The 17,370-nt window shown below is 50.6% G+C and overlaps 2 protein-coding genes across 3 annotated transcripts in view; both read left to right on the top strand.

Annotated features, from left to right (window-relative positions):
* The first annotated feature begins 3,230 nt into the window (after window positions 1–3,230).
* CUNH18orf32 (chromosome unknown C18orf32 homolog) lies at window positions 3,231–9,917 on the top strand. The gene is made up of 3 exons (XM_018555724.1): window positions 3,231–3,261; window positions 4,965–5,169; window positions 9,833–9,917. Exons 2-3 carry the CDS (start codon window positions 4,990–4,992, stop codon window positions 9,905–9,907), a joined length of 255 nt encoding a protein of 84 aa, XP_018411226.1. The 5' UTR covers window positions 3,231–3,261; window positions 4,965–4,989; the 3' UTR covers window positions 9,908–9,917.
* A 2,686-nt stretch (window positions 9,918–12,603) lies between these two features.
* The window catches only part of DYM (dymeclin), a 300,965-nt gene continuing 296,198 nt past the window's right edge, over window positions 12,604–17,370 (top strand). For both annotated transcript variants that reach the window (XM_018555737.1, XM_018555736.1), the window contains exon 1: window positions 12,604–12,736. The gene's annotated coding sequence lies outside the window, so the exon portion shown is untranslated. The remainder of the gene's footprint in view (window positions 12,737–17,370) is intronic.

The raw sequence follows: 17,370 nt of genomic DNA, 5'->3' as shown, positions 1-17,370 counted from the left end.
CATAGAAACCGATGCACAGCACTTTTAACTTAACTTGGCACAGATGGTGCAGGATCGCCACATCGAACTTGTCTTTATATCTTTGTTCATTTGGTTCATGGAAAAAAAGCAACGTTATTTACACCACAAGTCTGATGTATTTCCCTTTAATCCCACCCCTTTCTGTGCCTGTACGAGAATAGGATTCTTCAGTAGGGCCGTCCATGATTTTGTTTGGGTGGAATCCTGAGTGTATATTCCAATACTGGAATAATATCACCCACATGAGGTGAGATGGCCCCATAAGGAAAAGATACCTTGGCCCCTGCTATACCTCGTACTCACCTGGTGCTGTGAACAGAGGCAGCTGCTCCTCTTGCTGTTAGCGGTGCATTAAGCCCCAGCACTTCCTCTTCCATGTTGGTGTCCTGTGAGGCCAGAGGTGCGTTCAGTTGCTCAGCCGCTGCGAGCGCTGAGTTAAACTGCCGCTGAATGCTGTGCTGCAAGTCAGCGCTCAACACTGCTAACTTAGCACTTGCAGCGGAAAAGGATGCAGAGCACTGAGTGTTGGGGCCCATTTACACTAGATGCAGTGCGTTCTGGCGAGAACGCACTGCCTCGCATTGCGGCAGGCTCACTTTTTAGTGGGGCAGGAAGGGGCGTGGTGGGCCATTCAAGTGAATGGTAAGGCACATTGTGCCTGCAGTCCGGTCCGATGCGATAAAAATAGTGCTTGCAGCATTTTGATCACACCGGACTGCAGGCACAATCCACTAAAAAGTGAGCCGGCCGCAATGCGAGGCAGTGCGTTCTCGCCAGAATTGGGCCGGAACGCACTGCATCTAGTGTGAATGGGCCCTGATGGGGAAGGCGGGGACATAGCACCAGCAGCCATTTTAACTGTGGGCACACCTGGCAGCGCTGGAGAAAGATGCCTGAACCCCGATGGAGGAAATCGATTCAGCGTGGGAACCTACAATTTCATCTGTTGGTGGACGAGCACATCAAATATTCATTGGAAAATTGTATTTATTAGTCAAAAATATCCTCCGCCATTTTGCTTATCACTGCAGCTGAAGGGCTCAGTAAAGCTACTGCAGCAAACAGAAGCACTGCAGGACAGCTACTCAACGCTTGGCTAAGGAACTAAACGCACCTCAGTGCTTTGTGCAGCCACTAGGGGGCACAGGTCGGTGACTGCCTTTAAGGACACAACAATGTGGGTTATCTCTGCTTCCCATAGTGCTGAATCAGGACGTGGCTGGGCAATGCAGAGGAAGAAAAGGCTTCCATCTCAGCTGTGGCTACTCCCCTTCACATAGCATGGCACCCACGGCATTGCCTTTTTCTAGCCCTGATGGTCTCTGTCCCCTATGCAAATGTGGGAGCATAATGACATACTAATAGGGAGGAGTGGAAAGCCAATGACCTCTGGTCCATGCAGCTGCAAGAGCTGAACCCAAGAGGTGCTAAAGAATCCCAGGTCCTGCTAGTATGCGGCCTGCACAGCAGCAAGGAGACCGGGATAAGAAATAAGACGCATAGTTTTGCAGGTGTGCAATCATGCACATTATTGTTAATTTACAATTTCACCTCTTGTGTACTATGAAAAAAAGTGCCTTTGCGTCTTTTTTAAACCACCTGAGTAAAATTGAATGCCCTAATGAAAACAATGACAGTGTCTCTGTGCAGTATCCATAGGCTGCTATACAGGGGATGCCTAAAAATATACAAACTCAGGACTTGGAGCAACTTCCTGAACAAAAACCGTGAGACAAACACACAAGGAGGAGAATGAAGAAATTGACGTAATTCTGAGTCTGATGAAGGGGACCCCATGAGGCCCCGATTGCGCTTGCATTGAATGGCAATGTGTCATTAAATGGACTATTGCTTAACTACTACTATGGTGTGCTGGTGACATTTTGTCTTCATTTGTGTTATTCACGGTGCCGTCCGTGGTCACTACAAGCACCCACACATTTGCACGAGTCTCTTGGATATTCCGGTATGGAGTTCAGCAAGACCTCTGGTTCTTACCACTCCTGATGAAGTCTGAGGGGAAACGTGCACAGTGGGGTTCTTCTGAACACTGTGACATCATTGGGGGACACTCACCCTCACAGCACCAGAAAGGTAACACTCAGCAATCGGAGTCATTGCTTTGTGCTGGGCGAGAGCACGCTGAACTTTTTCAAATACAGTTTGTTTGCGCAGTGAACGTCTTATGCTCCTCTTTTATGGGTTTTACAGCGGGGTGTGTTTGCAGCGGCGTCACTCGGTGTGCGCATCATTACTTGTACATGTGATTTAATGACACCACTGATGGTGGTAATCTTGCTGATGGACGCTGGCAAAGAATGAAGGGGACGTTCATCTGGTGGGATAAGGTATGCCGCTGGGTCCCCTCCTCTCTTGTACAGCTGTTGGGCTCTCAGTCTATGAACGAGTGCCCGACTTTTCAGAGGGGGTGACACCAAAATGACCGTCAGTCATTATGGCGTCACCCGGTGTGCGCATCATTACATATACATGTGACATCATTACTCACGCATGCCAGAGGGGACGTTCATCTGGCGGATAAGGAATGCTGCAGGGGTCCCCCCCTTCTCTTTTCTGCAGCTGTCGAGCTCTCAGTCCATGACCGAGTGTCTTTTTTTTCCAGATAGGGTGACACCAAAAGTACTTGTTAATCATTTTGGTGTCACCCGGTGCGGACCCCACCCCCCTTGTGACGCCGCTGTGTGTGCTTGTTAAGGAGTTCTGGAGCATATCCAACTTTCCTGGGATCTGTATGGAAAAGGGAAAACAGGCATTTTTGAACTGCTTATTCATTTACGGCAACAGTAGGCAACTTGGGCACTCCAGCTGTTGTGGAGTAACAAGTCTCATGAGGCATTGCAAGACACTGACAGTCACAGGATGACTGAAGCATGCTGGATGTGGGAGGGGTTACTGTCAGCGTGCCATTCACCAGAAACATGATTTTAGCACCTTTTATAAAAGGGACATTTTTTGATGTGAGGGTTGTGCTGGACTTTTATCTCTTTGAAATGTTTGTGTATCTATAAATCCTTGAGTACACTGCTCCCCATCATCTGCCTTTGGGCATGCTTAGTGCCTGGTACATAACAGCGCCCTGCAGTATATCAGACGGCCGCTAGGGGCGCTGGTACACCCCGTGCCGTATAGAGACAGGACGCTCTGGGACGTCACTGGGAAAACGGAAGCGGAATTGTTGTTTGCGGTCCGGTGATTAAAAGAAACGTAGACGGAAGGTTGGTGTACGGTCATATCGGGGTGTATGTCGTGTAAGGGGGGGATTTCTTATAGACACCTGAAATGCAGGACATCACCGGGTAACAGATGGTGGTAGAATGGCAGAGAGGACAGGAAGTGTGTGATATGTCATAGTGCTACATTGTATCAGGTCATTCTAGAGATCGGAGGGCTGGATGTGATGTCATTGTAGAGATCGGAGGGTGGGATGTGATGTCATTGTAGAGATCGGAGGGTGGGATGTGATGTCATTGTAGAGATCGGAGGGTGGGATGTGATGTCATTGTAGAGATCGGAGGGCAGGGTGTGATGTCATTGTAGAGATCGGAGGGCAGGGTGTGATGTCATTGTAGAGATCGGAGGGCAGGGTGTGATGTCATTCTAGAGATCGGAGGGCAGGATATGATGTAATTGTAGAGATCGGAGGGCAGGATATGATGTCATTCTAGAGATCGGAGGGCAGGGTGTGATGTCATTGTTGAGATCGGAGGGCAGGATGTGATGTAATTGTAGAGATCGAAGGGCAGGGTGTGATGTCATTGTAGAGATCGGAGGGCAGGATATGATGTCATTCTAGAGATCGGAGGGCAGGGTGTGATGTCATTGTAGAGATCGGAGGGCAGGATATGATGTCATTCTAGAGATCGGAGGGCAGGGTGTGATGTCATTGTAGAGATCGGAGGGCAGGATATGATGTCATTCTAGAGATCGGAGGGCAGGGTGTGATGTCATTGTAGAGATCGGAGGGCAGGATATGATGTCATTCTAGAGATCGGAGGGCAGGGTGTGATGTCATTGTAGAGATCGGAGGGCAGGATATGATGTCATTCTAGAGATCGGAGGGCAGGGTGTGATGTCATTGTAGAGATCGGAGGGCAGGATATGATGTCATTCTAGAGATCGGAGGGCAGGGTGTGATGTCATTGTAGAGATCGGAGGGCAGGATATGATGTCATTCTAGAGATCGGAGGGCAGGGTGTGATGTCATTGTAGAGATCGGAGGGCAGGATATGATGTCATTCTAGAGATCGGAGGGCAGGGTGTGATGTCATTGTAGAGATCGGAGGGCAGGATATGATGTCATTCTAGAGATCGGAGGGCAGGGTGTGATGTCATTGTAGAGATCGGAGGGCAGGATATGATGTCATTCTAGAGATCGGAGGGCAGGGTGTGATGTCATTGTAGAGATCGGAGGGCAGGATATGATGTCATTCTAGAGATCGGAGGGCAGGGTGTGATGTCATTGTAGAGATCGGAGGGCAGGATATGATGTCATTCTAGAGATCGGAGGGCAGGGTGTGATGTCATTGTAGAGATCGGAGGGCAGGATATGATGTCATTCTAGAGATCGGAGGGCAGGGTGTGATGTCATTGTAGAGATCGGAGGGCAGGATATGATGTCATTCTAGAGATCGGAGGGCAGGGTGTGATGTCATTGTAGAGATCGGAGGGCAGGATATGATGTCATTCTAGAGATCGGAGGGCAGGGTGTGATGTCATTGTAGAGATCGGAGGGCAGGATATGATGTCATTCTAGAGATCGGAGGGCAGGGTGTGATGTCATTGTAGAGATCGGAGGGCAGGATATGATGTCATTCTAGAGATCGGAGGGCAGGGTGTGATGTCATTGTAGAGATCGGAGGGCAGGGTGTGATGTCATTGCTCATGTATGTGATATGTTTGTCTGTGAAGGTGACTGCTGACAGATGTTTTCCTTACAGGTCATCAGCCATGGTGTGCATCCCCTGCATCGTCATCCCCATCCTCTTGTGGGTCTACAAGAAGTTCTTGGAGCCCATCCTCTACCCCTTCATATCTCCCTTCATCAGCCGGATCTGGCCAAAGAAAGCCGTTCAGAGCATCCCGCCCGCGGGGAGCAAAGACCAAGGGGAGTGCAACGGCAGCAGTAAGGTATGTGGGGTTGTATGATGGAGTCTAAACATGGCCACCCTGCTGGAGTCCCGCCACAGCAATCCCACTTTCTCATAAGATTAACGCATGGTACCAGGCAATGCAACTACCATGCGTTATAGTGCAGCAGGATTGTTGTATTCCCATTCATTTCAATGCCACCCCAAATGCACCTCCTCCCACAATGCAATCCACTGCGTCGCAACCCATAGTACCGCATTGCATCCAGGAGGAGCATTTGGGATTCCATTGAAATGATTGGCAACGCACCTTCTGCACTGTTAACATACGTTAGGTGCATGGCCCCGGTACCGTGCGTTAATTCCATGGAACTGTGCAGAGCTGGGGGTGGGCAGACTTTGTCACTGGTTGTTAGGACTGCCCAGCAGTCCTAGCAACCAATGACTGCGGAGGACCCATGACGTGGTCTGGAAACGGACCGATCACCAACCAGTGCTGGGCTATGGCTTGCAGAGAATGAACCAGCCATGGAGGTCAGCCAGCCATAAATGCGTGCAGGTTGGTTCATGTGCGGACCATGAGCACGGACTGCCACAGACCAAGGGCCGTAGAGCGCGGTTGACCATGGGCCGTAGAGCACGGCAGACCGAGGGCCGTAGAGCGCGGCAGACCGAGGGCCGTAGAGCGCGGCAGACCGAGGGCCGTAGAGCGCGGCAGACCGAGGGCCGTAGAGCGCGGCAGACCGAGGGCCGTAGAGTGCCTTGGTCTGCTTCAACTCCTTCACGCAATCACAGGTGCAGATGCCTCCGGGATCCATCATCCCCCTCCAGTCTCACGTGGCACATACAAGGCTGCACTCTGTTCTCTTTCAGGCTAAGAACAACTTTATTGTTCAATAATCATGAACACTATCACCACAACCCACTCCTTCCACTACACTTCACTTCCACTAGGGGGCAAAATGTGTCATTGGAAGCAGTGGGTTGGGGTGTCAATGTATGTTTTGCTGCCTAATGCTGACCGATGTAACTGAATATCACCTCCCCTGTTCTGAAATGACAACCTCTGCAGAGGCACAATGACAGCTCAGCTGGTGGTTCTGTTTTGTAAATATACCCTTATGATCAATGTGATTGGCTCTCATTGACCACCGGATTGGGAACAAGAGTGCTTCCCAATCATTCTAGACCAGGGTACGAATGCCATCATGCCTCTGGGAGTCATGGCTGTGGCTGGCAGAGTCTTGCAATGCCTCATGGGACTTGTAGTTGCAGTGCTGAGGTTGCCTACCCTGGACCTCCACAGTCAGCGTTGGAGGAGCAGAGAGGGGAATCCCTGTGGACTGACATTCACTGCATGGAGAAGACCGTGGTCAGCAGTTTGTGATCACTCAGTTCTCATTCTATAGAGCCAACATGGGGCAATTGCAGTTTCACTCATCGGCTCTAACCATGGGGATGAGTGCATTTCACTCTCCCAATACTTCTCCTTTAAGGCAACCTATTCATTATGAATGGGCTCCCAATACAGCAGAAAGGGTTAAAAAAAAAAAAACTTACAACACTTTTAAAAAAAATGCTGCACACCACAGCAGATGGTACATGCGTTGTGGTGCAGTGCGTCGGAACATACTGTACAATGCATTGGGATGCCATTCACAATGAATACCACTGCAGCCCAACATAGAGCAGGTTAATTTCCATGCATTGGAGTAACGTGCGTTTTGAGTGTGAATGGGGCCTTTGTGGTTACTGACCTACAAATCATTACATGTAAAACTAGGCATGCACCGATACTGAGTACTCGCCCAAATGCTCCGATACTTTCCCCTCGATAACGGAACTTCCGGTCAGAGGAATATTTCTTCAGAGAGACAGGCAGTGCCGTAGGGGAACATGGAGCCAGCTTCCTGTGCGATCAGGTGTCAGCGGCAGGAATGGTACCCCCTTGTTGGTGTCAGGGGGAGGAATGGTGCCCCCTTGTTGGCGTCAGTGGGAGGAATGGTGCCTCCTTGTTGGCGTCAGTGGGAGGAATGGTGCCTCCTTGTTGGCGTCAGTGGGAGGAATGGTGCCTCCTTGTTGGCGTCAGTGGGAGGAATGGTGCCTCCTTGTTGGCGTCAGTGGGAGGAATGGTGCCTCCTTGTTGGCGTCAGTGGGAGGAATGGTGCCTCCTTGTTGGCGTCAGTGGGAGGAATGGTGCCTCCTTGTTGGCGTCAGTGGGAGGAATGGTGCCTCCTTGTTGGCGTCAGTGGGAGGAATGGTGCCTCCTTGTTGGCGTCAGTGGGAGGAATGGTGCCTCCTTGTTGGCGTCAGTGGGAGGAATGGTGCCTCCTTGTTGGCGTCAGTGGGAGGAATGGTGCCTCCTTGTTGGCGTCAGTGGGAGGAATGGTGCCTCCTTGTTGGCGTCAGTGGGAGGAATGGTGCCTCCTTGTTGGCGTCAGTGGGAGGAATGGTGCCTCCTTGTTGGCGTCAGTGGGAGGAATGGTGCCTCCTTGTTGGCGTCAGTGGGAGGAATGGTGCCTCCTTGTTGGCGTCAGTGGGAGGAATGGTGCCTCCTTGTTGGCGTCAGTGGGAGGAATGGTGCCTCCTTGTTGGCGTCAGTGGGAGGAATGGTGCCTCCTTGTTGGCGTCAGTGGGAGGAATGGTGCCTCCTTGTTGGCGTCAGTGGGAGGAATGGTGCCTCCTTGTTGGCGTCAGTGGGAGGAATGGTGCCTCCTTGTTGGCGTCAGTGGGAGGAATGGTGCCTCCTTGTTGGCGTCAGTGGGAGGAATGGTGCCTCCTTGTTGGCGTCAGTGGGAGGAATGGTGCCTCCTTGTTGGCGTCAGTGGGAGGAATGGTGCCTCCTTGTTGGCGTCAGTGGGAGGAATGGTGCCTCCTTGTTGGCGTCAGTGGGAGGAATGGTGCCTCCTTGTTGGCGTCAGTGGGAGGAATGGTGCCTCCTTGTTGGCGTCAGTGGGAGGAATGGTGCCTCCTTGTTGGCGTCAGTGGGAGGAATGGTGCCTCCTTGTTGGCGTCAGTGGGAGGAATGGTGCCTCCTTGTTGGCGTCAGTGGGAGGAATGGTGCCTCCTTGTTGGCGTCAGTGGGAGGAATGGTGCCTCCTTGTTGGCGTCAGTGGGAGGAATGGTGCCTCCTTGTTGGCGTCAGTGGGAGGAATGGTGCCTCCTTGTTGGCGTCAGTGGGAGGAATGGTGCCTCCTTGTTGGCGTCAGTGGGAGGAATGGTGCCTCCTTGTTGGCGTCAGTGGGAGGAATGGTGCCTCCTTGTTGGCGTCAGTGGGAGGAATGGTGCCTCCTTGTTGGCGTCAGTGGGAGGAATGGTGCCTCCTTGTTGGCGTCAGTGGGAGGAATGGTGCCTCCTTGTTGGCGTCAGTGGGAGGAATGGTGCCTCCTTGTTGGCGTCAGTGGGAGGAATGGTGCCTCCTTGTTGGCGTCAGTGGGAGGAATGGTGCCTCCTTGTTGGCGTCAGTGGGAGGAATGGTGCCTCCTTGTTGGCGTCAGTGGGAGGAATGGTGCCTCCTTGTTGGCGTCAGTGGGAGGAATGGTGCCTCCTTGTTGGCGTCAGTGGGAGGAATGGTGCCTCCTTGTTGGCGTCAGTGGGAGGAATGGTGCCTCCTTGTTGGCGTCAGTGGGAGGAATGGTGCCTCCTTGTTGGCGTCAGTGGGAAATGTGATGATATACAATAATATCCCCCAAATACTGTTGTGGAAATTCGCTTGGGCTAAACGCACAAATCCCTGCCGCATTAAAAGTGCACCAAACACAAACACATTTCCCCGTGCTTAAAAGCACGTGTATTAAGCTCTTTTGTGCAAGGAAAGGCAACAATCATGCAGAGTCAGACGAGAGGCTTCAAGCTGGAGATCTGTGTTCAAGTCTCTGTCTCTCCCCCACCACAGCAGCTCTTTTATTTATATCTCAACAAAAGGATCACAAACAGGAAGTGACAAAACAGGAAGTGATGTCAACAACCAACATCACTTCCCCAATACACCAACATAACATAGCCAGCCAACAACACACATGTATACAATAGAAAAGGGAGTGTATGTCTGTATCATAGTAGAAGTGGTGTGCACAGCCCATAAACCCGTGTGCATAGCCCATAAACCGTGCGCACAGCCGCATGTTTTCCTAGCCGCCATCTTTCCAGACCCACAAACACAATCTCCCATTTACACTGGAGCGAACTTTATCCAGCACTGCTCAGTGAGCAAGGTTACTATGATTCCTATGAATGGAAGCTTATCTGCAGGGACAATGCCATACCATTTCCAGCGTGCTGATCAGACGCATCAGAAATACGAACGCACGTTCCTTTCAAAAAGGCAGATATGTATCTTAAATAATACTATGTCCTCAAAGCAAGTGCATCCACGCCAAGCCAATAAATCCGCGTATCGCGCAGGGGCCCTAGCCGGCGTCCATACACGCGCTGAGAGAACATTGCTCCGCCACGCATATCCACAGGAAGATATCCACTCCAATGGTTTACCCTCAGTGCCGATTTAATCCGGGTCACGCTCCAATCCCGACACTGACAGACATGATGACAATATTCACATATACAATATATCAAAAACACATCCTAATAACATTTCCACCACAATACTATAAGGAATTAGAGACGTGTCCACATGTGGGAGTCTGATTCTTTCCTGATATTCATTTGTCTCCATTATTAACTCATACTGGTTCTCTTCACAGCCGGCCAGTAATGGAGCCGTGAACGGAAGTGTCACTCACACACAGGAAGAGACCTCCAATAAAAAGACGGACTGAACCGAGCTCAGCGCGTGGAAACGAGGGACTAGAACTTCCCGCGGACCTCCCCTCACACTGCGGAATGAATAGGACTTTCTATTTATTATAAATGTAACAATCTTTGTATATATATATAAATGACATTCCAGAGTTTTATTCATTGTAAATGACGGATTCACATGAGACAATAAATACAATGTAGCAGATTATATACTACCTCTGCCTTCCAGATCTCGTGTCTATGGGCGGTGCCTTCCATCCATGATCAGATCTCGTGTCTATGGGCGGTGCCTTCCATCCATGTTCAGATCTCGTGTCTATGGGCGATGCCTTCCATCCATGATCAGATCTCGTGTCTATGGGCGATGCCTTCCATCCATGTTCAGATCTCGTGTCTCTGGGTGCTGCCTTCCATCCATGATCAGATCTCGTGTCTATGGGGGATGCCTTCCATCCATGATCAGATCTTGTGTCTATGGGTGATGCCTTCCATCCATGTTCAGATCTCGTGTCTATGGGCGGTGCCTTCCATCCATGATCAGATCTTGTGTCTATGGGTGATGCCTTCCATCCATGTTCAGATCTCGTGTCTATGGGCGGTGCCTTCCATCCATGATCAGATCTCGTGTCTATGGGTGATGCCTTCCATCCATGATCAGATCTTGTGTCTATGGGCGGTGCCTTCCATCCATGTTCAGATCTCGTTTGCTCTCCCCCCCTGATCAGATCTTGTGTCTATGGGTGATGCCTTCCATCCATGTTCAGATCTCGTGTCTATGGGCGGTGCCTTCCATCCATGATCAGATCTCGTGTCTATGGGTGATGCCTTCCATCCATGATCAGATCTTGTGTCTATGGGCGGTGCCTTCCATCCATGTTCAGATCTCGTGTCTATGGGCGGTGCCTTCCATTCATGTTCAGATCTCGTGTCTATGGGGGATGCCTTCCATCCATGATCAGATCTCGTGTCCCTGGGCGCTGCCTTCCATCCATGTTCAGATCTCGTGTCTCTGGGCGATGCCTTCCATCCATGTTCAGATCTCGTGTCTATGGGTGATGCCTTCCATCCATGATCAGATCTCGTGTCTATGGCCGGTGCCTTCCATCCATGTTCAGATCTCGTGTCTATGGGCGATGCCTTCCATCCATGATCAGATCTCGTGTCTATGGGGGATGCCTTCCATCCATGTTCAGATCTCGTGTCTCTGGGCGCTGCCTTCCATCCATGTTCAGATCTCGTGTCTCTGGGCGATGCCTTCCATCCATGATCAGATCTCGTGTGTATGGGCGATGCCTTCCATCCATGATCAGATCTCGTGTGTATGGGCGATGCCTTCCATCCATGATCAGATCTCGTGTGTATGGGCGATGCCTTCCATCCATGATCAGATCTCGTGTGTATGGGCGATGCCTTCCATCCATGATCAGATCTCGTGTGTATGGGCGATGCCTTCCATCCATGATCAGATCTCGTGTGTATGGGCGATGCCTTCCATCCATGTTCATTTGAGAGCAGACAGACTTGTGGTTGGAGGAGATGGTACCATACAGGATTGTTACACGACTCTTTACAATGCACATGTGCAGCTCCGTGTACACTTTCCACATACACCGATCAGCCATATCCATATGACCCCTGAAGAGTGAAGTGAATGACGTTGATTGGTTACAATGGTACCTGGAAGTGTGGGGGGATATATTATGCAGGAAGAGTACACAGCCAATACAGAACTACAAGTGCCAGCAGCCCCAGTGTCCAGATAGCAGCACCCTGCGAATGTGCAACTACGTGTCACAGTGCCCAGGTAGTGGCACACAGCCAACGTGGAACTACAGGTCACAGCAGCCCCCGTGTCCAGGCTGTGGCACACAGCCAATATAGAACAACAACTCCCAGCAGCCCCAGTGTCTAGATATCAACACACAGCCAATGTGGAACTACAAGTCCTAGCATCCCCAGTGTCCAGATAGTGGCACACAGCCAATATAGAACTACAAGTCCCAGCAGCCTCAGCCTCTAGATATCGGCACAGCCAATGTGGAACTACAAGTCCCAGCAGCCCCAGTATCTAGATATCAGCACATAACCAATGTGGAACTACAAGTCCCAGTAGCACCAATGCCCAGATAGTGGCACACAGCCAATGTGGAAGTACAAGTCCTAACATCCCCAGTGTCCAGATACCAGCACCCAGCCAAAGTGGAACTACAAGTCCCATTAGCACCAGTGCCCAGATAGCAGCACCCAGCCACAGTGGAACTACAAGTCCCAGCAGCCTCAGTGTCTAGATAGCAGCACACATCACATGTGGAATTCCAAGTCCCAGCAGCTCCAGATGAGAGGACGCAGCCAATATGGAACTACAAGTCCCAGCAGTCCTGATCTCCTTTTAGTCTCCTCCTAGTGACACCCTATGGCGGTGAGTTCTGGACTGGAAGTCATTGATCAGCAGACTGACTGGCACACTGACTTTAGATAAGTCTACACCTCCCCCACCTTAGTTCAGGAGAACTCCCCCGGCTGCCAACCCGGATTGCAGGATTGTAAATAAAAGACGAGGCTTCTATTTTAGTCTGACCACGCCCAGTGTGCCGCAGAGCCCCGCCCACCAACATAGACCTCTTCCTGGTCACGCCCACACGCTAAGGACGTTCCCAGGCAGCAGCGGGAGGACACGCCCCTTTGGCTCGCTGTCTTGACGTCAGAGCCGAGCTCCAGCCTGTCAGATGCGGACGGGCGCTGGGAGGTCATGTGACTGCAGTGACGCAGCTGTCTGCAGCGACGTGGAGTGATGGCGGCTGCGATCCAGTGACAGCAGAGGAGAAACCAGAGAGCGGGAGAGACGGGTGAGAAGAGGGGGGCAGGGCTTACAGTGACACCTACCGGCCTACTGACATGACACATGACTCCGCCTCAATGCAGTGTACACTGACACCTACCTCCCCCTCGCTGCAGTGTACACTGACACCTACACCTACCTCCACCTCCTCACTGCAGTGTACACTGACACCTACCTCCTCCCCTCGCTGCAGTGTACACTGACACCTACCTCCCCCTCACTGCAGTGTACACTGACACCTACCTCCCCCTGACTGCAGTGCACACTGACACCTACCTCCCCCTCCTCACTGCAGTGTACACTGACACCTACCTCCCCCTGACTGCAGTGTACACTGACACCTACCTCCTCACTCGCTGCAGTGCACACTGACACCTACCTCCACCCCCTCGATGCAGTGTACACTGACACCTACCTCCTCCCCTCGCTGCAGTGTACACTGACACCTACCTCCACCCCCTCGCTGCAGTGTACATTGACACTCAGAATGACTGGCACTGCATCCCATAGTGCGTGTCATGCGTTTGGTATGATTTGTTTTGCTGCCACACTCCATATTGTGAACACACACACACGTGCGCGCACACACGCACGTGCGCGCGCACACACGCACAAGAGTCCTGCTTGTGGATGTCAGAGTCTTGCAATGCCTCCTGGGATTTGTAGTTCCACAACAGCTGGAGGACTGAGGTTGCCCACCCTGGACATGAATGAGGAGTTAACCCTTGCATTGCCACTGCGGGGGAAGTTTTGTTGGTTTGCCCCGAGCTTCAGTCTAATCAGAAATGTTCCTCTGGGTTACCCCGTAACAGACGAGGGATCCTGAAGGCTGCATAGAAAAGAGAGAAAACACCGGGCGCCTGACCTGGTGCAATAATCCTTAATCTGAAGAAGGGGGAAGTTCCCCGAAAACGCGTTAAGCTAGAGGAAGCGTGACTCTGCTTTCAGAGCTTTTCATCCACCGCCACAGCAGTTCATCCAGTGACGATTATCAGTCCAATTTGACATTTTTTCTTGCTCCATTTGTGAGTATATATCGTGTCTTAATATTACTTTCACCAATAAAAAGGATTATTGCCCCAGGTCAGGCGCCCCGGTCATCATGTTATGTAGAGCTGCAGCTAACGATTATTTTCAAAATCGATTAGTTAGCCGATTACTAAGTTCGATTAATCGGATAAAAAAAAAAATGGCTCCAGCGATGGACTACTAGTTTGTATTGAGATTGTAGTCCATCACAGGAGCAAGCTTGGAGCGGTGGAAGGAAAAAAAGTGTGGTTTGCAATATAGTACATTATAAAGCGGCACAGTGCAGAATACCAGCAGCTACAGAGGAATACAGCAAATCGCAGCAATAGTACATTATACTATAATGTACAATTGCTGGGATTTGTAGTCCTCCGTAGCTGGTGGTATTCTGCGTTGCGCTGTATAATGTACTATTGCTGGGATTTGTAGTCCTCTGTAGCTGGTGGTATTCTGCGTTGCGCTGTATAATGTACTATTGCTGGGATTTGTAGTCCTCTGTAGCTGGTGGTATTCTGCGTTGCGCTGTATAATGTACTATTGCTGGGATTTGTAGTCCTCCGTAGCTGGTGGTATTCTGCGTTGCGCTGTATAATGTACTATTGCTGGGATTTGTAGTCCTCCGTAGCTGGTGGTATTCTGCGTTGCGCTGTATAATGTACTATTGCTGGGATTTGTAGTCCTCCGTAGCTGGTGGTATTCTGCGTTGCGCTGTATAATGTACTATTGCTGGGATTTGTAGTCCTCCGTAGCTGGTGGTATTCTGCGTTGCGCTGTATAATGTACTATTGCTGGGATTTGTTGTACTCCTCTATAGCTGGTGGTATTCTGCATTGCGCTGTATAATGCATTATTGCTGGGATTTGTATTCCCATGTATAATATACAGCGCAATGTACCATCAGCTATAGAGGAATACAAATCCCAGCAATACATTATAAAGCACCATGTGTGGGAAAGTGCAGGCTTACCTGTCTGTCGGCGGCTGTCATCCCCCCACACCTGCTCCTCCTTACTACTTCTCCACACGTCCCTGTGCCGATCGCGGATGCGGGCGGTGAACGCGAGGCGGGGAGAAGGTGTGGCGTGTGGATGCGGGTGGGCGGGTCTGGCGGCGAGCGTGAGGTGGGGAGGAGGTGCGGCGCGCAGCGTGTGTGGAGACGTAAACAGGGCCAACCAATCGGAAGCTGATTGACAACTTTTTCAATAATCGATTATGTCGATTAGTTGTTGCAGCCCTAAAAAAAATGCTGCATGCATTATGCATAATTATAATATTATGCGTAATTATGCATTACTTCTTCCGCCTTCATCCTTCTCCAAGCTGGCAGATGGACAGCTGCTGTAGATTGCTCTGCCCCTTGTGATCTTGTACTGGACAGGAAGTTCAGGGAAGTGGAGCTGAGAGAGTTGGAGCTGTTTAGAAACATGATGACTGTAAGTGCTTGGGCACAAATATATAGACATGTTTACTAGATGTGGATTTATTATGAGTAGAGATGCAACAGTTAATCGATTAAGTCGATTAAAATTTTTTTTTTTTATCCGATTAATCGAACTTAATAATCGGCCAACTAATCGATTATGAAAATAATCGTTAGCTGCAGCCCTAATTATGAGAGTTTCATACTGGGGATGCACCGATACCGATACTAGAATTGGTACTCACCCAAATGCTCCAATGCCTAACCCGATACTTCCTGTATCAGGAAGCCGGGCAGCGCGTCATTACACGCTGCCCGGTTTCCTGATTGGCCGGGAAGCGGCTCCATGCTCTCTCGTCACTTGTGATGAGAGAGCATGGAGCCGACTTCCCGGCCAAACAGGAAGCCGGGCAGCATGTAATGACGCGTTGCCCGGCTTCCTGATTGGTCGGGAAGCTGGCCAATTAGAAAGCTGGATACGGTTTAATGACGCAGTGCCCAGCATTCTGATTGGCCGGGAAGCCGGCTTCATGCTCACCTCATGACGAGGGAGCATAGAGCTGGCCTCCCGGCCAATCGGAGAGTTTCCATGATTGGCCAGCAAGACGGCTCTGGCTGGGTACCGGAGGAAGGCCGCTCCTGGCTGGACACGCTGAGGTGGGAGGGGACAGACTTCCTTGTTAATCGGGAAGCCGGGTGGCGAGTCATTACAGGCCACCTGGTACTCGGTAATTGGTATCGGCGAGTACCGGAAAAAAATGATCGCTACTCGTAACCAAAATACCGGTATCGGTGCGTCCCTAAAGCAATGCATGTGGAAGGTGTGGGCTTAGTAGTGCAGCACAATGGTGGAGTGTGACTGAGCCTCTGATCTCAGTAGAAGATGGCCTCCTCTTCCTCTCCGTTGCTCCGTGTCGTGTTTTACAAGGAAAAGGTTTTTCTTCCTCAAAATAATGTGATTTGCTTTATGGGAGGTGTGACTCTCATTCTTGTAGCTCGGCAGATGGACGCCATCCCGCGTCTGATGCATCATTTTATTTTTGCTTAAATTTAAAGCTGAATTCCAATCAGCAGAATACATAGAAGGGGGATGTTTAACATGCCGGAGGGTGTATGTCTGTTCATCCAGTCCTGAGATTTATAATGCTCTGCCATACAGCGCGGCCCTGCCTGGCTGGGGAGGAGAGCTGACTTTTCTCTGTTGCAGTTCCGTGACTGGACAGTGAAACGAGAAGCAGCTGATCATTGCTCTTATCTCTCTTCACTCTCCTCCTATCAGCATGCTTCTTGTTAATACATTAGCATTGCAGTACAACTGATTGGCTTCTTGTGCTGCTTTTCCCTCTCCTAGTCTGAGCTCCTCTGTACAGAGACTGACACCAGGACCAATTTAGATGAATGAATTCAGTAATGAAAACGGAGCTGCTTTTATATTTGTGGTGTTTTTCTTTTATCATTCCGGAGTCCAGCCCCACAATGCTCCGTTCTCGCTTTCAGGCCAGGTTCACACTTGGGCGATTCCTGACCGCGCGCCAATCGTGCACAAAACCACGCGGATTGCCAGGAAGTCACGAAGTCGCTCAGCCGACCGCGCTGGCGGTGCCATTATTTTCTAATGGCACCGCAGTTGCAATGGGCGGATCGCGTGGCTTCCCGCCGCCATTCCAGTTGCGCAATAGAACACGGTAGTGGCTAAGAAAGCCATGCGTCGTATGTCGTAAAAAAGGTCCTCGTACCTTTGTTTTAGCGATTGCCGCGCGGATGTCACCCCATTGAAATCAATGTGTGCGCCTGAACATGATTGAAGATGTGCGTCCCGGATTCGCTCAGATCTGAACCTAGTCTTTCAGTAATGTACGGCATGAATGCATGCAAAATTGCGTTTTACAAAATGCGCAAAAAATGCGTGGGTTAATTTTTACAGGCACCTCAAAAGTGGCAAACACACGAGAGACGCTCAAAAAGGTACATGAGCTTCTTTGCTGCACAAAATGAATGGGCTGTCCTATGCGTGATGCGTGACAAACGCACATAAACCTGACGCCATCCCATCCCTACCACCATGGCGGTGTTGCGATCTGTGGTGCATTCTCACCTCGGGACCTTACATTCTATGTAGCTCCATGCCTGAAATGCGTCCCAGAACTGCATCAGCTAGTCAACAGAAGCTCATTTGGGATAAAGTAACCGTG

The sequence above is a fragment of the Nanorana parkeri genome, unplaced genomic scaffold (genome assembly GCF_000935625.1).
Source record: "Nanorana parkeri isolate BGI_ZX_2015 unplaced genomic scaffold, ASM93562v1 scaffold210, whole genome shotgun sequence".
In the NCBI taxonomy this organism is placed as follows: domain Eukaryota; kingdom Metazoa; phylum Chordata; class Amphibia; order Anura; family Dicroglossidae; genus Nanorana; species Nanorana parkeri.
The sequence above is the reverse complement of the archived record's forward strand: the minus strand, read 5'-3'. Positions and strand labels throughout refer to the sequence as shown.